The sequence below is a fragment of the Ahaetulla prasina genome, chromosome 8 (assembly GCF_028640845.1).
Source record: "Ahaetulla prasina isolate Xishuangbanna chromosome 8, ASM2864084v1, whole genome shotgun sequence".
In the NCBI taxonomy this organism is placed as follows: Eukaryota; Metazoa; Chordata; class Lepidosauria; order Squamata; family Colubridae; genus Ahaetulla; species Ahaetulla prasina.
Window position 1 is genome coordinate 53,131,456 of NC_080546.1, and position 21,910 is coordinate 53,153,365.

At 38.6% G+C, this 21,910-nt stretch overlaps 2 protein-coding genes across 5 annotated transcripts in view; one reads left to right on the forward strand and one right to left on the reverse strand.

The window, feature by feature from the left end:
• Window positions 1-13,013, reverse strand: part of WWC2 (WW and C2 domain containing 2) — a 192,914-nt gene extending 179,901 nt beyond the window's left edge. Inside the window, exons 1-2 of one of the 4 annotated variants that reach the window (XM_058192843.1) lie at window positions 12,463-12,591; window positions 11,644-11,735 (exon numbers count right to left, since the gene is read on the reverse strand). In XM_058192843.1, the coding sequence (XP_058048826.1) occupies window positions 11,644-11,651 (8 nt within the window). In that variant the 5' untranslated portion in view covers window positions 11,652-11,735; window positions 12,463-12,591. Of the gene's footprint in view, window positions 1-11,643; window positions 11,736-12,462 lie in introns of all 4 variants that reach the window. The other 3 variants (XM_058192842.1, XM_058192845.1, XM_058192844.1) reach the window with 3 other exon arrangements.
• The window catches only part of DCTD (dCMP deaminase), a 117,378-nt gene continuing 107,893 nt past the window's right edge, over window positions 12,426-21,910 (forward strand). Inside the window, exon 1 of the mRNA XM_058192848.1 lies at window positions 12,426-12,556. The gene's annotated coding sequence lies outside the window, so the exon portion shown is untranslated. The remainder of the gene's footprint in view (window positions 12,557-21,910) is intronic.

Sequence of the window (21,910 nt, forward strand, 5' to 3'; positions counted from 1 at the left end):
TGCATATAACTGCTTCAGAAATTGTTTCAAGGTAGATTGCTGCATTACATAGTTGAATGAAGGAAGAGAATTTATGTAATTGGTAACTGTTCAACCTTTCCCTTCAAAATGGCACCTTAACACATTATCTCAAGTGACAGAGAAAAACGAAACAGTATATTGCTGGTATTATTATTATTTTTAAAAATGAGAGAATTAGGAAAATTAGCTAGGAGAAAGCAAGAAAGAGAGATCTTTCTACAGGGTTTTAAAAGTCATTAGAAACAAATTAACTCAATTAATGTGTGTTTCTACCCCTGCAAAGTAGCCAATGAAGTGCAGAGGTCAAGTCTGTAACCAAAAAAACAACAACCACTAGCCAACAAATAGGAGCTCTCAAGACAACATACAGGTAATCAGTGACTTACAAGTAGTGAGTTAACAACTGTTTGAAGTTACAATGGTCTTATAAAAGGTTACTTGTACCCTGTTCTTAAAATTTCTATTGTGCTGCACCATCCTCTAGGATACACAATCACATTTTGGGTCCTTGGTAAGTGGCTCACATTTACAACATGTTGTAGTGTCCTGCGGTTACATGATCAAGTTTTGCTGTTTATTGCCATTTTCTAGCAAAAAGCAGCAAAAAAATTCCATTGAATAAAATGGGTTCCCACTTAAAACAACATAGTTCACTTAATAACCATGGAGACTTAGTTAATGACTGTCATAAAAATGATCATAAAATCAAGTCCGATTATGTGGTGCTTTGACTTACAACTGCAATGACTTACAATCAAAATTCGGTCATAACTGTGGTCGTAAGTCTAGGACTAACTGTGTAGGGAAAAGAATAGTTCAAAACTGTTAAGTTCGGGCAATGAAGAGGCAGGAGACAATACAAGTGACAACAGCTCTTTGGTTTATTGTGATCCCAGCGAAAAAACAACAGGCAAAACCCCCTCTTTAAATACTATTTTGGCTGAGGCATCAGCCAATCAGCAACGTGCTTGTTCCCGCCCGAATTTCCCTCCTAAAGTTCAAATACATTACACTCCTCCCCTCCCAGACGCATTGTACCACTATTTACATAGAATTTGCATGTTATTTTTCCACGTAGTCACGCAGGTAGACAGGGCGTCTCCTAACTCTTTTTGACCTGCGCAATCCATTCTCTGGGAGTGAGTCGAGCTGGTCGGAGGGACTGTTTGTTCCTCCCAGCTCCTCCTCTGGGCCCTCCGGCCCTGGATTATTGGCAGAGTCATCCCTGCAGTCTTCTGGAGGAGCCGGTTGGCGTCGCTGGACTTCTTCAAACTCAGATAAGTCCTCCGATCGCCTCGGGGTTGAGTTAGCTGTTGGTTCAAATATTGGGTAGTCAGGGTCTGGTTGTTTGGTTTCTGGATTGTTTTGTACTCTTTTCCTTAATTGATCTATGTGGCATCTCCACACTCGGCCATCCCCCATGTCCACTACATATGATTTTGGTCCTGTTACTCCTGTAATTGTTCCTTTTAGCCACACTGGGCCTTCACCATAGTTATGTGCCCAAACTGGGTCACCTGTTGTCATTGCTCTGGTTTTTTCCTTTATACCTTGGTACCCATTGGGAGAGTATGTTGGGTTTAACCGATCTAAGGGGCACCTGAGTTTCCTACCCATCAATAATTCTGATGGGCTGCGGCCGGTGGTCACACCGGGGGTTCTATGTTGTACTGCCAAGAAGGTATCGATTTTGGCTTGCCAATCTCCAGGGCTTATTCTAGATAGCGCTTCCTTGGCACTGCGAACGAATCGTTCTGCAAGTCCGTTCGTCGCCAGGTGGAAAGGCGCCGAGAGGACATGTCGGATGCCCTCTTCCGCTAAGTACCCCTCAAACTGGGTGGCCGTGAATTGTGGGCCATTGTCGGACACTAGGGTATGAGGCAACCCGTGTATTACAAATAGATGCCTCAATACTGTGATTACAGCTTCCACTGTTGTGCTTTTCATGAGCAGGATTTCTAACCACTTCGAGTAGGCATCTACCACAATTAAAAAGGTCTGCCCATGGAACGGCCCGGCAAAATCTATATGGATCCTGGACCAAGGACCCTGGGGTTTCTCCCAATCCCTTATGGGGGCTGTTGGGGGTAGTGGCCTTGATTCTTGGCATGCTTGGCATTTTCCTACCCGGTTGCTAATATCTTTATCCATTTGTGACCACCACACGTAACTCCTCGCTAGGCTTTTCATCCTTACAATCCCCGGGTGTCCCACATGCAACAGTTCCAACACATGCCCTCGTAATTTTTCCGGAATAACCACTCTATCCCCCCATAACAGACAACCCCCTTGTACCGACAGTTCCGAACGTTTTTTCGTAAAGTCTTTGAACCGATCCCCCGGTGCAGTGGGCCATCCCCTCTGCACCCAACCGATCACAGTTCTAATGACAACGTCTTTGTAAGATGCCCTAGTCACTTCCGTAGATGTGACTGGGCCTGAGTCCAAAGAGTCAATTAGTAAGACTGGCGTCCCTGGGGTCGGGTCTTCGATAGTCTCTGGTAACGGGCATCTACTTAGAGCATCCGCATGTCCCAATTCCTTTCCCGGGCGGTGAGACAATTTGTACGAGTATGCTGCCAGGAAAATAGTCCAACGGGTCAGCCTGGGTGATAGTGCAACCGGTGTTGGACGGTCCCCCGCCAAGAGTCCCAACAATGGTCTGTGGTCTGTGACTATTTTGAATTGCCGCCCAAATAGGTACTCATGGAACTTTTTAACCCCCGAAACTATGGCCAGGGCCTCCCTGTCTAGTTGGCTGTAGTTCCTTTCTGCTGCGGACATCGTGCGGGAAAAATATGCTATAGGGGCTTCTGATCCGTTCGGTAACCTATGGCTGAGAACAGCCCCTACCCCGTAGGGTGATGCATCACAAACTAATACTAGTGGCAGCGTCCCATTGTACTGGATTAGGAGGCTATCGCTGGACAATAGATTCTTAACGCCTTCAAATGCCCTAGCCTCAACCCTGCCCCAAGTCCAAACAGCTTTTTTCGCTAGCAGTTTATGTAGCGGTTCGGCTACTGTTGCCTTATTTTTTAAGAATACCGCATAGAAATTTACCAGCCCCAGAAATGCTTGTAATTCTGTCTTGTTTTTTGGAGCAGGAGCCTTTCTAATGGCTCGCACTTTGCTCTCAGTTGGGTGGATGCCTTCTCTGTCTATCCGGTAACCCAGGAATTCTACAGATTCAACTCCTATCTGGCATTTGTTGAGTTTAACCTTAAGCCCCGCAGACCTGAAAATGCCCAAGACCTTCCGTAGTTTGACCCCTAACTCTTCTAAGTTCTCTGCTGATACCAGTACATCGTCGAAATATGGAACTACTCCCGGTAGACCCTGTAGGAGTCGTTCCATTAGGTTTTGGAATAACCCGGGGGCTACACTAACTCCAAATTGAAGTCGAGTGCACTTAAAAGTGCCTCGATGTGTGACAATCATCTGCGCTTCGGCTGTGCCATTGTCTACTGGTAATTGTTGGTAGGCTTGAGCCAGATCGAATTTGGCGAAAACCTGTCCCTGACCTAACGAATGCAATAAATGTTGCACCACGGGAACGGGGTATGCACTCTTTTGCAATGTTTTGTTAAGCGTTGCCTTATAGTCAGCGCAAATCCGGACTGATCCGTCCGGTTTGACTGGTCGACGGGGACTAATATACCCTGGTTTACTAGTTTGTCTAGTTCCCTGTCTATCTTGGGCTTAAGGGCGAACGGGACTCTCCTAGCCTTTAACCTAATGGGGGCAACCTGGGGGTCCAAATTGAATGAAATGGGAGTCCCCACGTACTTGCCCAGGCAGTCTTGGAAGACGTCCTCGAATTCTTTCAGCAATTCATCCTTTAGGTTGACTCCGCTCCTGTGAACCCCAGTTACTTCCATGCCCAAGGCTCTGAACCAGTCCAGACCTAGCAAACTGGGTAGGTTCCCATCTACGATGGTGATCGGCAGGGTTTTCTTGAAATGTCCATATTTCATTCTGACGGACGTGACTCCTCAAACAGGGATTCGGTTTCCCTGGTAGTCTTGCACTCTCAGCTTTTGGGTCTGCAGCTGGCGTTTCACGACGTCCGGCAGGTCCCTCGCGATGGTGTCCCAAGACATAATCGTGATTGATGAGCCGGTATCCACCTCCATCTTACACGGCACTCCTTCGATATGTGTCTGGGTGAATATCTTCTTTTCTAGTTGTGTCGATGCGTGGCCCACTCTTACAGTGGTCTGATTCAACTTTGTGCCTTTTTTGAACGGACCAATCCCAGGCCGTTTCGCTGCTCCGGCGCTCTGCTGATTGGCCGGTTTGAATTTTGGGCGGGAAGGTTGAGGATCTCGGCAGGCCTGAGCTATGTGTCCTTTCTTTTCACACCGCCGGCAAATTGCGTCCTTGAACCTGCAATTTTGTCGTTGGTGTTGGCCCCTGCAGCTTACGCACTCATCCCGGTCGCCTCTCTCCGGCCTCCCGGTGTGGAAAACCTCTTCCTCTTCTTCACCCTCCGATTCGGCCTGGATCTCCTCGCTGTGGACTGGCGTTGTTTTCGCCCCGGCATTTGGCGTGTTTGGCTTTTGTAAGGTTTCTGCCGCTTTGGTGGACATCTCGTGTGCCCTGGCCTCATCCAGGGCTATCGCCAGGGTTAGGTTGCTTTTGGACAGCAGCCGCCTCTGTAGTCGGATGTCCCTGACCCCACAAATGAGTTGTTCTAGTAAAGAGTCCTCCAAATCTCGGTACTCACAGTGGTTCGCGGCTTTTCTTAATGCGGCCATGTACACGCTTATCGATTCGCCCTCTTGCTGAACGCTTTGCCTCAACTCGAACCGTTGAACAAATTTTGATGGCACCGGCGCGTAGTGTGCTCGTAGTGTCGTTTGAAGCGTTTGCCATGGTACCGACTGTACCGGCGTTGGTTCCGACAGCGATTCGGCGGTATCGAAGACTTCTGGTCCACAGTGGCTCAGGAAGTAAGCGCGCTTCCGATTATCCGAAACTCCTTGCAGTTCATTTGCTTCGAGGAAACACTCGAAACGAGCCATGTACGACCCCCATTTCGCCTTGGCTGGGTCAAATGGCGCTGGCGGCGTATAGCTAGACATCGCTATGTACCCGCTCTTGATACTGGCTGGGTTGCGAATCCGTTACTCCTTCAGCTCTTTTCCTAGTCTCACTGCCTCAACATCCCATCCTCGTCGCCACTGTTAAGTTCGGGCAATGAAGAGGCAGGAGACGATACAAGTGACAACAGCTCTTTGGTTTATTGTGATCCCAGCGAAAAAACAACAGGCAAAAACCCTTCTTTAAATACTATTTTGGCTGAGGCATCAGCCAATCAGCAACGTGCTTGTTCCCGCCCGAATTTCCCTTCTAAAGTTCAAATACATTAGAAAAACCACAGCAAAAATTTGCAAGATTGCATTTACAATAGGAAGAGTGAGCATAAAGAAACATCATCGTCCATTCTTGCCTTCCAAAAATTGTTGCTGGTTCATTTAGAAAATGGAGAAATTGGACAATACAGTTTAAACCCATAGAATTGAAGTATTTATTTTTTCACATTTGAATGTTGCCTGTTCCTGCCAGTCTGGAAAGCTTACATTATATAAAATTTAAAGCCTATAAAAATATGAAAACCATTAACAATAAAACTATATATCTGTTCATTAAAAGCTGTTGCTACCATTAGGTAGAAATGCCTGAATCTTCTCTGAAAGGAGACAAAATTTATTGTTTTTTCTAAAGGAAAAATATTGCAACTGTTGATGTATGATTTATGAGAGGGAACTTCTTTTACTTTTCACTTCCTGTAGAAAAAAACATTTCAAAATAAGCTTTATATAATGTGCTAAGACATAGGTAGAACCCTCTAAGCCTAAGATGCACCTCTCAAATAGGGTCACCTATCCCAATGACGATGACTGTGAAGGGAATTAGCAGACACATGGGAAGGGGGAAAACATAGCTCTTTGCTCTGAGTTATCTAGCAAAGCACCCAAATTCAAATTAACCCTGCAGCATATCAAGTAGTTTATTAATATTGGTATTAATAAATGCCAGTATTAATAAAGGGTTTGAAGTTGACGATGAAGTAAAGACCTAGTAGCTACATTGAAGGAATAGACCATTTCTTGTGCTGGGGGATTTCACACACAAGTTGCTTTTAGGAAAAAACTACAGCAGAAGCAGTTCAGGGACAAAGAAACACCAGCAAGTTGCATATTAGAGTTACCAGATCTGGGCTGCAAGAAATCCAGATAAGACTTAGATATCAGCACGTTTTCAGTATCCCTTCAATGCAATTTGCTCTATGCTAGTCAGTATGCACATATACACAGACTTCAGAGGATAATTAGAACTGCAGAAAAAATAATTGCTACCAACCTGCCTTCCATTGAGGACCTGTATACTGCACGAATCAAGAAGAGGGCCGTGAAAATATTTACAGATCCCTCACATCCAGGACATAAACTGTTTCAACTCCTACCCTCAAAACGACGCTATAGAGCCCTGCACAACAGAACAACTAGACACAAGAACAGCTTTTTCCCGAAGGCCATCACTCTGCTAAACAAATAATTCCTTCAACATTTACTAAATCTGCACTACTATTAATCTTTTCATCATTCCCATCACCAATCTCTTTCCACTTATGACTGTATGACTGTAACTTTTTTGCTGGCAATCCTTATGATTTATATTGATATATTGACCATCATTTGTGTTGTAAATGTTGTACCTTGATGAACGTATCTTTTCTTTTATGTACACTGAGAGCATATGCACCAAGACAAATTCCTTGTGTCCAATCGCACTTGGCCAATAAAAAATTCTATTCTATTCTATTCTATTGAGACTGGCTGCTGCTTCCCACCACTCGTTTTGCACTCCATGGATGCATGCCAACCATGCAACAGACCATGACTAGGTTTAGTTTGTTTTTTAAGATTGAAAACTTTTAAAACAAAATTTACAGGATCTTTGTCCTCAATCACCACAAGACATTTGCAACAGTACATTTGCAAAGCTTGAATACAATTATTCTTTTTTATATTTTTATTATATTTATATTTCCATCTCCTTACAAAAAGTTTTTTTAATTTCACACAAATAATTAGATGTACATAGTGCTGATCAATGTATTTTGTCCCCAAAATATGTAAACGAAGAAATTATCTAAATTACCGAAAGTGTTCTTGTAGCTCCTTGATTCTAGAAAGATTTTCCAATGTGGAAAAGACTCAAGAGAAACAGCAAGCAAAAAACAGCAAATGAAAAAACTAGCTATAGAATTGACTCTACACACCTTACCTATTTCAATATGTCTCATGGATTACACATTTTGCACCTCATCTCAGAACTCCTATACATCTCATTTTATCACCTAAAAGTGTTATATTCTGACCAGTTAGTTTTCTTTAGTTTTGTCATGCTGCAAAAAGTATCATAATGTTGGGTTCGCTCACATGAGTGCCTCAACTTACAACCACAATAATTTATGATTGGAAAACCAGTTCCAATTGTGGTGGTAGGACTATCTATCTATATATTTGCATTTATAGTCTTATCTGCCCAATAAATAAGTACTTTGGCTTTTTATGTGTAAATCAAAAGAACTGTGCTGAACTTGGCTTCAACTCTGTCAAAATTATTAAATTAAGTATGACCAACACTTATACCTATAATATCAAGAAGACATGTTTTTCTTGAAGCTAAAGTAGCTGAATTACATAGTAGTACTACAGGAGGGTTTTAAACAAATAGTTATTCATGTCATTCACAAAGCTTTAATGGGAGATATCCTAATCCTAATGAATAATGTACACCCTGCAACAGAATTATGGATTTCCCTTTTAAGAAAAGTGCATGACCATAAATCATGATACTAAATTGCATGTTTGCTTTAGAACTGAAGTTTTATACTATAAGTAACTCAAGTGAAAAGGAGCAGCACACCATCTTTTTAGAATTCCATTCCATTGTTACTGTGAATTATTAAACTTTCTCTTTTTTCTCAACACTGATAAAATCTATTTCATATATCACTTTGGGCTCTTATAAGTTATTCTTCCTGAACACTAACAGGCTGCTGCTTTGAGAAAAACAAGAAACCTCGAACACTGCATGAAAGAAACCAAATTGACAATCCCCAAAACAAAGGAGATGCTATTTACAGATAACAGTATGCCCAATTATGTTAGGTGATTTTTGTACAGGTTATCAGAATGTATTGCATTCAGTTTCTAGTTCCCAAGATTACAGCAAAAGCCACAAAAAATTGCTTACGCCCAGTTACTTAGTCTATATTATTCTTAGTCTAAAAGTATTGATCAGTGTTTCTTAAACTTAGCAACTTATAAGAGGGAGAGATTTCAATTTCCAGAGGGTGGAGGCTAGGGAGTTGAAATCCACCCATCTTAAAGTTGCCAAATTTGAGAAACATTGATATAGATCAATAATTTCAACCTTAAAATCAGCCGCTAAATTAAGATGTGCAAAGTATTTATTTTGCAACCTCATGTTTCCTATACCCAAGCATAAAGGATCAGTTTATGATTTATGTCATTCTGGTTGAAGAACAGATTTTGAATGTCTGTTATTGATACTACTTCATTTGCAGGTTTAATTGATCCTGTAATTTGTTTATTTTTTTATAACTTTATTAAGATTTCTGAAAGCAATTTAAAAAAAACAACTAACCAAATGCTACCAGTCAAAAAAGAGACTAGAAAGGGAATCAGAATACAGACAGAAATAGATAGAAATGCAAAAAAATAAAAAATATAGAAAAAAATCAAAGATAATCAAATGATTATCCAATCTCTTCTTAAAAATTCCAGTGTTGGAGCATTCACAACCTCTGGAAGCAAGTTGTTCCACTGATTAATTGTTCTAACTGTCAGGAAATTTCTCCTTAGTTCTAAGTTACTTCTGTCCTTGGTTAGTTTCCACCCATTGCTTTTTGTCTTACCCTCAGGTGCTTTGGAGAGTAACTTGACTCCTTCTTCTTTGTGGTAGCCTCTGAGATATTGGAACACTGCTATCATGTTACCTCTAGTCCTTCTTTGTATCAGACTAGACATACCCAGTTCCAGCAACCTTTCTTTATATGTTTTAGCCTCCAGTCCCCAATCAACTTTCTTGCTCTTCTCTGCTCTTTTTCTAGAGTCTCAACATTTTTTTTACATTGTGGCAACCAAAACTGAATGCAGTATTCCAAGTGTGGCCTTACCAAGGCATTGACTTTTCACATGCTCTTGATTCTATCACTCTGTTTATGCAGCCATGTTTTTGGCTTCCACAAGCCCCATTTTAGACCCGTTCCAGGCTGCAAGGATTGCCACAGCACATCGCCGCAGATCCCCACCTATGCACATTGCATTTTTGACCTCTGGGCATGTTCAGCCTCTCCATGCCCCGTTTTGGCCTCCATGTGTTGCATTTTCAGCATGTTCCAGGCAGCAGGGATTGGCGGTGGTGGCGATCCCTGCCGCCTGGAACCAGCCAAAAATGCGACATGCTGAGGCCAAAAACAGGGTGTGTGGAGGCCGAAAACATGATGCACAGAGGCAGTGATCGGTGGCGATGTGTTGTGGCAATCTCCCAGCCTGGAACGGGTATAAAACAGAGCATGTGAAGGCCGAAAAAGTGATGTGCACCTTGAATTTATTTCAAAGCAAACTGGTAATCAGTGCAGTTGCAGCACTAGTGTAGTTTATAAGCAAATCACAATGGATCCATTCCATAATAATACAAGCTGCTGCAATGGTGTTGTTTCCATGTGGTTTACAAAGCAGCCTCAGATAGAATAGATAATAATAATCCAAATTACACTAGTATGAATAAGTCTGCATCTAAAAATATGCCAACTATGATCCAAAATACCTAATAAGGGTTGAAAGTAGATTCTTTACTTCTGTGTAACTATACAAAACAAACCTGCATGATGGTATACATTTGTGTATATTTTCTTGGGAGTAAATTGCATGATAAACTTTAATTTCAAAGTTAATTCATAGAATTAAAATAGGAAGTTCACCTGTTAAATAGACTGTGTATTATAGAAGAATGAGAATCAAACTATGTATATATTGAATTCAGATAAAAGGGAATGAATTACCTACTTTTCCTTCTTTTTGTACATAATTTTGTCTGAAGTCAAGACCTATACATTAGTTATCGATTATCTCAAGTACCAAGTACAACCTCTTTCTGTTTGTTTTGTAACAGTGAGCAAAGAGATTGACAGGCATTAATAGAGTTACTCCAAACACTGTCTCCTACACTATTTAAACAAGGACTTCACTTCATTAGCTTTTCTGAAAGAAAATACAGTCAAGCTAAGGACTGAAAATGTCTCAAGTCTTCTTAAATAAGGACATTAATGAAATAGTAGTTATTTCAAGCCTCATTATCACAAAATATAAGTTATATGTCTTTTATTTATTGAAAAAAATGATTATAGAGTTGTATTTGTAGTTCTAGGTGAAAAGAAAACCCAAAAGTAGGATTAATTGTAGTCACATTTTAGCCAACATAACAAATCAGTATTTAGTTTTAGTCTGAATATCAAGAAATCTGAATGTGCACTATATACTGTATTTGTTTTCAGAAAAATATATGCTTACTCTATAAAAAGTTGTAAGATCAGCTAAAATGAAACAATTGAAATGCTGAATAAGTTAAAATACTAAGTATGTGTATACTTGAATGCCCAATCATGTCAAGGATTGTTTCTATTTGTTTAATAAGTTCTAAGTTTTCAGAAACAATGTAATGTAAATTGTCATATCAACATTTCTAAATATAAATCCATTTTATTAATCCATTCATCAGGGAAGAAGTTCTGAGACAGCAGCAAGGCATATAACAACTTTCATATAGAAGCACCCTGACTCTGATACTATCAGAAATGTTACAGCTATCCTTTCTTATTTACCAGGAAATTTAAAACAAGTCCTTCATTAATCATTCAGCATGGTTTGTGACATAAATTTCTAATGGCTTTTATTAGTTAAGCGATACTGGATTTTTATTAGTTTAATAAAGTTAAGCAGCACATAAGTCTGAAAAGTGAGAGAAGAATTATGTATGTTAATGAACGTTACAGTATATACTACAGCAATATTTTCCTTAATTTAAGTAATCTCTTAGATTTCAGTATCACTTAATTGTGGTGGTGGCAATTAAAAGAAAATTACTTTCTTCATAAAAAGTATTAAATATGAGGCATTCTATTGTAAAATTAATATAGACTTTCCCCTCTATTTTTAAAGAAATGTTTAAACTTCCTCTCTTATTTTAATAAATCTCTCTTCTTATTAATCTGGGGAGACCAGGAGAGAGAAAAGGATTCAGTTGAGGCCTACTTCTAAAAACTCAAGTGCCAGGCCTGATTAGCCTTCTCTCAATTTCATTACAAGAGCTTCACCTTGAAAAGATGAGGTGGTACAAATCTGAGGCTCAGAACAAGGCAACATGCTTTTGTCTGCTTTAAACCAGGTTTTCAGAAAAATAAAAAAACGTTAAAATCCATTACAGTTGAAATCTTCCGTTCCCAAAAATAGATGAGCAAATGGCCTAACTAATTTCACCCTTTTAATTGTGTACCTAGAGGATTTGTTAAATATATTTTACCTTTTCATCAGGGAGATGGTTTATATTCTACCCAAATTTTCAAACCCCAGAATACCAATTTCTCTGGAGATCCAGCATCTTTTTTCTTTGTGCTGTAGTATGTAAAGAGAAAACTATGTTTAAAAATCCTCTAACTTGACCCAATTCTTTTAATAGCCCCAGAAAGAGATTTCAAGGGCTTTTATGAAAATTAAATATATATATATTTAACTCAGAACCTGTTTTTAAAAATCCCATAACTTCACTTAGGAGTTTTATAAAAGAGAACCTGTTTCAGTTCTATAGGCAAATCATAGTATGATGGGAAACATTTCAACACATACTCATTAAATAAAATCAGGATCGACAAATTGATCCGTGTTTGGTTCCAGTCACAAGAAAGAGACTGTTCACCGGAGTTCTTGCCTTTTCTTACGACCTCTTTCTCACTTTGCAGCCTACAGAGTCACTTTCCCTCTCTGTCTCCAATACACACCCTTCCTTGCCAGACAACGCATGCCAGAAATACACAAACTTGCACGGTACCACCCTCCTCCTCCTCCTTCCAAGATAATGCTGGGGCGGAAGGGAACACTTCCCTTTTCTTCAACAGCAGGTTGTTGTTGTTGTTGTTATCACTATCTTTATTATGTAACTATGAGAGGCTCTCCCTTACACCGGGGAGGGGACTAGAGAAGTGGGGGGGGGACAAACTCAACTCCTCCTAAAAGTTTAGGAGGACAAATGCGCCTGACGCCAATTTCCCCCTCCCCCCCCCCAACTCCGGTTCAACCCCCTCCTCTTCGCGCACTGGGATTTGGAGAGGCGATCTACACCCACCTGTCTCTAGGGTCGATCCAGCTGGTCTGCTTGGTGTTGTGGTCGATGTAGAAGACTTTCCCATCGTAATCCCTCGCCTCCTCCCAGCCGTCGGGTAAGGGCAATTGCCCATTCCCCATTTTTCTAGGCATGGTCGAAGTCGGGGTATAGCTGCTCCATAGGGACAGCAAACAAGAAAGAAAAGGAGGGAAGCGGGAAAAGACGCCCCCTCCTTCCCCTGGAGCTCTGGGCGGGTGGAGGGAGGCAGAATCGTGCAACGGGCCAGGAAACTCTCCTGAGTTTCAGTCCACCATGTCTGAACGGAGCCTCCGCCTTCGGGCCTTATTCCGTATTGGCAGCAGGGGGTCAGGGGGTCCAGGCTAAGACGAGGCGCTGCTTATGTTCCGGGGGGAGGGGGAGAACCGGCTCAGTCCCGAGCGGCGGCGGCGGCGGCGGCGGCGGCGGCAGCCACTCATTAGCATGAGATTAGCATCCATCTCATCTGCATGCACATTCCTGGCGGGTGCATTCCTGAGCTTTAACCCTCTCCGCGCCACCCCGCTACTCGAAGGAAAGACTGGAAGAGCCCCCGTCCTGCAAGAATGTGCTGCGGGGGAGGAAGAGGCACGCGCGAGCACGCACAGCCCGGTGGGTGGTGGGGGGAGAGAACCATGAGTGGGACAGATTGGGAGAGACGGAAGGGGGGCAGAACTGAGCAGTGTACGTTCTCCTAGTGACTTTTTAAAAAGTCGCTTGGAAAAGTGGGGGGTGGGGAGGAGCGTAAATTCCAAAAGGAGAAAAAGGTGAGAGGTGCGCAACTTTTTCAAAATAAACAACGTATTTCTCCCATTCTACAGTTTTTCCGTAGAGTTGATGGTGAAAATCTAATAATTTTCGGCTCCGATGATTTCCCCCCCCCCACACACACATACCCCTGTCATTATAGTGGTTACTGCTTTCCTGTCAATTCAGCACCTAAGGAGATAGTTCTATTTTCCAGAAGACTTCATGTTTTCCCAAGTGGCTGCCGGAATAGTGAAATATTCACAGATACACTGAAATCAGAACTGCGAAAACTGTTTTTCTTCACCGTAATGTCTTGTCTTTATATTATTTTTGTTTACGAGCAGGGCAGTGAATTATTTATAGGTGTGCTTTCAGCAAAGAAACATTTTAACATAAAGCTTAGCTTTAATAGGAAGACAGAGTTAGTAGTCCTGTAACAAACAGGTGGAATTAGTACTTGAGACTAATCGACTGCATCACCCAGTTTAGCATTCCCCAGATGTGTTGAGGTGCAATTTTAAGAACTTTAATCTGTGTATTCATGCTGGGAGTTGTGACCTCTACCCTCTGCTGAAGTTTTGGTAGAAGGAGATCAATAGACATTTATATCTTGGGACAAACCATATTGAATTAACATTGATATACTGCCAATATGCCTAGTGTTAATTCTACTACTACACAAGTTGTAGCTCAGTTGTGGATATAAATAATGGAAAGCACAGAGTGGAAAAAAATAGTACCCACAGTTCTGGGAAATCCTGTCTCTGAACAAATAAAAATCCCATAGTATTTCATTTCAAAAGTAACAATTACTTCAAAAATCAGAGACCAATTGAGGAGAACAGACACTCAAAATTTCCACAAGCTTGTGTGCTCATTCACTATTATGATTCTTCTAGTCCCTTCTTAGGAAATTCGAGAATAGCTACAGTAATACAACATTCCACAGCCTAGTTCTCTGGAATTTTCCATACAATTTACTCATTCAATTTATTTTAAAAAACCCTTTAAAAGCTGTTCATTTTAATGTACAAACACCCACACATGTATATCCCAGAAGTTAATCAAATATACAAAAATGTAATGAGTTTTATTATATTTTATGACAATATTTTGTGACAATATCTACCCATTCTCCATATAATAGTCTAAGCTACAATTCTTCCCAAAGTCTGTATGATAAAAATGATAAAGACTGATACAGCATATAAATGAGATTATTGTGTGCCAGATTGCAACAGTTACAATGCCTGCTGTTACCCCAAAGCTCCACTTTTTATAATAAGAAAAAAGTGAAAGTAGTTACCTAGTTTGGAGCTACAAACCTTAGTATTCAATACTGCAAAGATAGGTTTGTGGCAACATAGTAGTTATTTTAATGATAATATATATGGCTGTAATCTTTACATTACATAAATTCAAATTTTATTTCTATTCAGGACTATTACATCTGGGCTGCAAGAATGCCAAATGTAGAAAAAAAATGTGTTGCCATACATGTTGCAGGTCAACACTGATCATTCTATTCCTGCCTTATTTATTATTTGCTATTACCCCCTTTCCTTTTATTAACACATAGTACTGAAATTAACATTTACAAAGCAAATTTTAAACATAAATGCTGCAGTCCCCATCAATTAAAGAATTCTGACTGGTGGAGTCCAGGAAAAGAATTTTCTCCATCGTTGCCCCTGTCCTTTGGAACATTTTCCAGCAGATATGAAGAGGACCCCTAGTCTCCTAGTGGTTTGGAAATATCTGAAGACTGCCTAGTCACCTATGGCCTGCAGAGGAGCATACAGCCATAGGGCTGATTAGTGCCCTAAAGCTGCTCCCTAGCTTATTTTTTATTTTATTCTTGTTTTCAACTGCCTTCTCCTATAATATCTATATATAGATTTTTACACCTATTTGTACACTGCTCAGATTTACTCTGTGAGTGAGATTAGTGATTTCTAAGTGCAATATATAAAAAAAAATAGAATTTTTTTTAGATTTTTTTTTTATTGGCCACGTGTTGATTGGACACACAAGGAATTTGTCTTGGTGCAGGGGCCGTGGTAGCTCAGGCTGTAGAAGCCTGTTATTAAAACACAGCAGCCTGTAATTACTGCAGGTTCAAGCCCGGCCCAAGGTTGACTCAGCCTTCCATCCTTTATAAGGTAGGTAAAATGAGGACCCAGATTGTTGGGGGGGCAATAAGTTGACTTTGTAAAAATATACAAATAGAATGAGACTATTGCCTTATACACTGTAAGCCGCCCTGAGTCTTCGGAGAAGGGCGGGATATAAATGTAAATTTAAAAAAAAAATGCTCTCATTGTACATAAAACATACCTTCATCAAGGTGCAACACTTACAACACTTAATGATAGTCATAGGGTACAAATATAACACTTAATGATACAACACTTAATGATAGTCAGAGGCTACAATTAATGTAAATATAAATATAATATAAATGAATAAGAAATACTAGAGATGAAGGTAAGCAAAGGATGACAAGGAAAAACAATATAATACTGATCTTTCACATATTTATTGATAATTTATCATGCTGTTATAATATTATTATACTGTTACAGCTATACATAAATACATAACTAGAATTGAGAGAAGTGAAGGCAAAGACTGAGAAATAGTGAACAAAAGAAATTATAGGCAGGAGATTTTTAAAAATCTAGCTAAACATAGACTATACTGATACTGTTCAGTATATTCCCCATAACTTGCATCTTTGTAAGCCATTCTTCCTTACAGGGATACCCGTGGGGAGAGGTTAAAAAAGTCAAGGAGGCAGCATCCCTTTATATATATATCACAATGCAAGTAGAAAATATATGTGGACTTCAGTCATGTGGTTATGGCCACTCTTGACTTATTAATAGTGCCCTTGTTCACTTTCATCTTGCCCATACAACCATTTTGTACATTTCTCTTTCTTAATTTTCTTTCTTTCTATGCTCCATCTGTGTGACTTCTTTCTAGATTGCCCTTCTGTCCTCTTTCTTTATGAATTACTCCTTCGTACATTTTGTGTAATTGGGTCCTCATTCATTCTGTGTGACTTTTGACCTCACATTTGAATTAAATCTACATTTGTGCATCAATCATTCTCCACCCTATCTCTTTATTAAGACATTTCTTTATTTCTTTATTTTACTACATACACCCCATTCCACTGTGTTCAGGTTACTTTTTTGTTTATACTATCATACACAATCTTCACTTCCATATAACAAAGTGGGCAGAATCAAGCAAAAGACATTTTCACTTCTTTTAATATACATTATATCTTGTCAAGAAATCATTGGCACGGTTTCCTAATCAATAGGTCAAAATGATCAAATGTATGTTAAATTATTACAGCACAAGCATCTTTCATATTTACATTGCGATATCTTGTTTTGTGACATCAAAATCCATATTTCATCATTTGCCACTCCCCCAAAGCCTATGCACAATAGAGTACAAGCTATGTACTGTCTTTCTACCAATATCTGCTAAGTTGTCCATCTGTTTTTTTAATAAGTCTACTAATCAGTATCTTATTTATTTTCATCACCACACTAAATAGAGAAAAATACAAAAAAAGAAACAATGGATAATAATAGATATATTAAATAATGATATACTGAAGCTTTTTTATTTAACTAAAGTGTTCCAATAATGTATCAGTATCTTCCATCTTATTTCTGAAAGAAATCGGGGAATATAATTTTCTTTCTTTTCTTCAGTATGATCAGTAATGCACAAATTGTTTCCCATAATCTCTGTAATCTTATTTTATCAAAAGTAAGTTCCCAATTTCTACTTTTTGCCTTTTGCACTTGTGTTAAAAGCATAGAGGCACTTCTGGGTTGAAAAGATTAAGTGGTGACATCACTGTTGCCCGGGCGATGTCCAGTTGGGGGCTCTTTTCATGTCCCCTGCAGGAGCTGGAGCAAAGGATGAAAAGCTGGCAGGAATAGCCAACACTCCAGAAGATAGGCTCAAGATACAGATCTTGACAGACTTGAACATTGGGCACTATCTAACAAAATGAAATTCAACAGTGAAAAAAGTAAGGTTCTACATTTAGGCCAAAAAAACAAAATGCACAGGTACCGTATATGTGGTACCTTGCTCAATAGTAGTATCTGTGAGAGGGATCTTGGAGTCCTATTGGACAACCATTTAGATATGAGCCAGCAGTGTGCAGCAGCTGCCAAAAAAGCCAGCACAGTTCTGGGCTGCATAAACAGAGGGATAGACTTAAGATCTTGTGAAGTGTTAATACCACTTTAATAATGCCTTGGTGAGGCCACACTTGGAATATTGCATTCAGTTTTGGTCACCATGATGTAAAAAGGATGTTGAGACTCTAGAAAGAGACTCTAGAGAAGAGCAACAAAGATGATTAGGGGACTGGAGGCTAAAACATATGAAGAACGGTTGCAGGAACTCAGTATGCCTGGTTTAATGAAAAGAAGGACTAGGGGAGACATGATAGCAGTGTTCCAATATCTCAGGGGTTGCCACAAAGAAGAGGGAGTCAAACTATTCTCCAATGCACCTGGGGGTAGAACAAGAAGCAATGGGTGGAAACTAATCAAGAGAGAAGCAACCTAGAACTAAGGAGAAATTTCCTGACAGTTAGAACAATTAATCAGTGGAATAACTTGCCTGCAGAAGTTGTAATTGCTCCAACACTGGAAATTTTTAAGAAAATGCTGGATAGCCATTTGTCTGAAATGGTGTAGAGTTTCCTGCCTGGGCAGGGGGTTGGACTGGAAGATCTCTAAGGCCCCTTCCAACTTGATATTATTATTATTAACTCACCCTGCCCCATGAACCTCCAATGTTCTAACGAGGAGAGCCACCATGCTGTTTACTTTTTGTCTTAATGAAGTACAAATTAGGTATAGTTCAAAAACATAGGAATAGCTTTGTTCTTTAGATAGGAGATTTTATCATTTTTTTCTTCAAATAGTGCAATGAAGTAATATTGCTCAGGAGTGAAGATTTTTATGATCAAGATTTTTATTTTTATTTTTTTCCAAATCTTATGATATACACTGCCTTATTGAAGTCTGCTAGTGATCCGCTAATCTTCCAGTCAGAGCTGAAGTAGTTGAAATGGACCTGATGGATCAACAAATGGGGCTCTACACTTTGTTCAGTGCAACAGATAACTTAATCAGTATAGAAAGATTACATGAGTCTGTTTGTTAACGTACAGTAGAAGAACAAAAAGTAAAGAATAATAGAAAGTGAAGGAAGTTAAGGGACATTGTCCAGAGAATGTCAAGCAATCTAAATCTTTTTAAAGCTTTTCATACAAATTTTATACAACATACCAGTTTAATTTAATACACCACATTTTAATTATCATTATTTCATGAGACTACCCACCATATATAATAGAAAAAGCAGAGGGAAAATTCCTGTTAGCTAATTCTGGTTTCCAAATACTGAATTTGCCCTACTGTGTAAAGAAATAAATTTATTTTAGCATGAAAAAGTAACATTTTCTCCAAGTAATACACATTCTAATCCAAAGAATCTTTGTAATTATATGCATGATCTGTAAAATAAATAATGCAGGCTCAGTGCAGATATCTCATTTACTATTTTCTTTTCTTGCAATTAATTATATGATTTACAATTTCCATATCTGAATAAGAAAAAAATTTACATTAATTCCTCTACTAGCTTCAAAAAATCAGGATAGGGTCTGGCATGCATGTTCTATGAATCAATTCAATATCTAAAATTTATTTTTTCTATAAAAGAATCCTCTGTATTGGAGTCCAACTGAATTAAGAATGTAATTTTCAAGTAGTACTGGGGAAGAATTAAGAGAACGGATTGATAACACAGGCACCAATAAATATATAAATAGAAGTCTTCATTTGATATTTTAAAAAATTCCTATAGACATTTAATGTATATATCAAGGTAAAACTTTCAGTAATTACATGGACACATACATATAGTTTTCTTGGAATCAATACTGATGTTTTGCAGACTACAACTTTTTTTCAGGTTATTTGGTTTTTATCAGCTCAGCTATTTATTTTACAGCATTTGTAGTTAATCAATCATCAATCAACCATACAAGCCATAATTTCAGTCATGAACTTTTAAGGAGAGTAATTATCATATTATCTTACTTTCAAGAGGAAATGATAAACCCATCCTTTGCATCATAAAGATGCATGATATCACTATTTGATGGATTTTACTGAGTTCAGAAGCTAAGCAGAATCAGTTAATACTTGAAAGGGAAATCTCCAGGTAATATCATGGCTTTAGGCTAGAATAATTTCTCTGTCTTCAGGAACAATGTCAAGCTCCTTCCATACTATTAGCCAGATAGTTAAATGAAAATGTCCATGAAACTGATACTGTATTAAAAAGGAGTCTTCTTCAAGATGAACTTAACTTTTGCCAGTTTCATGGACATTTTCATTTAGCTATTTTTTTTTGGAAAACTGATACTGTATTAGAAAGGAGTCTTCTTCAAGATGAACTTAACTTTTGCCAGTTTTCCAAAAAAATCAGGAACTTAAAGATAGGGACAGAAGATTAATAAAGTCTATGTCTTCTCTCTTCAATTGTCCCCATTTCAATCATATAAGCCATGCTAAGGGAGCTTCAGCAAAAGCAGTGAGTGGGAGACTTTGTGCATCTAAGTCCATCGCTCTCTCCCCTTTTTTTTCTCAATGCAAGGAACTCATGTTCTGCGAGTAGAAGATAATGGGGATGCGAGACTTCCTGTTCATTCAAGAGAACCTTAGGGACATCTGTGTTTATAGCCAAGGAAAGGAATTCTGTTAAGTATACTGGAATGTCTCATATGTAAAGCTGCAACCATGAGAGACTGGATTAAATCCTCTGCTGTTCCCTTTTATTTCCACTGTAGCATTAAGAATTCAGTATTACTATGCACTGCACAGGCAGAATAATATATGTTAAAAGTGTCTGCAGCAGTGCCTTAAGATACATTAGATTTTTTTCCCCAATAGGAATGGTTCTTTAATCTACTGCTTTTGAACATTGTTTAAAATTATAGCACTTATATTGCACACAATTTTTGCTTTTTACCATTTATGCAATAAATATAATTATTTGCAGGAAAAACTTGTCAAATACACTTAATATTCCCACTGAATAAACCCTTAGGTAATAGATCCCAGAATAGCAGTTATATCTTGAGAGTTTATATTTTGTTATTGTTTTCTTCAGGGAAAACCTTAATAATATTTAGTAGTATTTTTTCTCTTGAAAAGCACTTTCCAGAACTGTTGCTAATTAAAACCTTTATATCTTTTAGACAGTAAGAGTGGCTTTTCAAACCTGAAACTATTATGTAACTTACTTTATTAGGGGTTCAGTTGCAAAGCTAGATGAACCTGTGATTTAATAATTGACACTCACTGATTACATTTCCCCCATTTCAAGGAGTTTGCAAACGTTAATTAACTAATTAATCCTTGAAGGACTCCTATAATTTAGATAAGTACATCCCCACACATTTCCCTGTAATTTAGGTAAATAAGTATTGTCTCATGCATTTTATAGAGAAAACAATTAAATAGGCACAAGGAGAAGAAGGGAGACCAGGACCAAGTCATTATTCTAATAAGTGGCTTATATTTTGATTATCTAATTACAATGCAAGATCTTTATCTTATGTTCTTTATAAAATAGAATCTAACAAATTCTCTAGTGGCTTGATAGCAGTTTCTAATTTAGTAAAATTTGGCTTATGAATTTAAAAGTATTTCCTAACAAATTTAAAATGAAAAAACAGAAAACATATATATATATATATATATATATATATATATATATATATATATATATATATATATATATATATATATATATATATATATATGAGAATGAATACTTCATAGAGTTTACTGGTTGGTTCATCATAAATAATAACTGCAGTAGTTTCTTTTTTTATACATGTAATATGGACAATTCATCCAAAATGCACAAATATTCACCACTGCAGGCTCGGCTAGTACAAGTTGTCCACTGTGCACAAAACTATTGCTTTCTTAGAATTCAGGGCTGAATATGTTGTCCCATAACACAACCTATGGAGACACTGTGATAAATTACTTGAACAGGAATCAGCTATGAACCATCCTATCAGGTAGCCTGAGTATTGCCATGGGCTTCCTAGTAGGCACAGTGATGAGAACTTTTTGAAATGTGGTATTTTGGAATCAGTTCTCTCTCTGGAAGAATAGCTATTTATATATTAAGCATAGATTGAGACAGTTTCATATTCTACTGTCATAGATTTATTGTTCTCATTGTGTTTTTTTTAGCAGACAGTATTTTAAAATGTTTGTATGGTCTTAAAATGCAATATGCCTCCAAAATTGCTATTCTATCTTTCATAACCACAGTTAAGCAATTTGGAAACCATTCTAGCTACAAAATTTGATGGCCCTTCTAAATTGAAGTGGTTCCTCCCCCTTTTTAAAATAAGCAATAAAATAGAGGTGTTTAACCTTTGTCGACCTTTTATACAAACAAAGTAACACCAAATTGAAAAACACTCTCCATATTCGTGGCCTACTCTCCCCGTAATGTTACTACATCACTACCAAGACCTGTGCAATTTGTATCAGCTAAAAAAGAAAAAAAACAATGTCGTTTCCAGCCACGAAAGGATGTC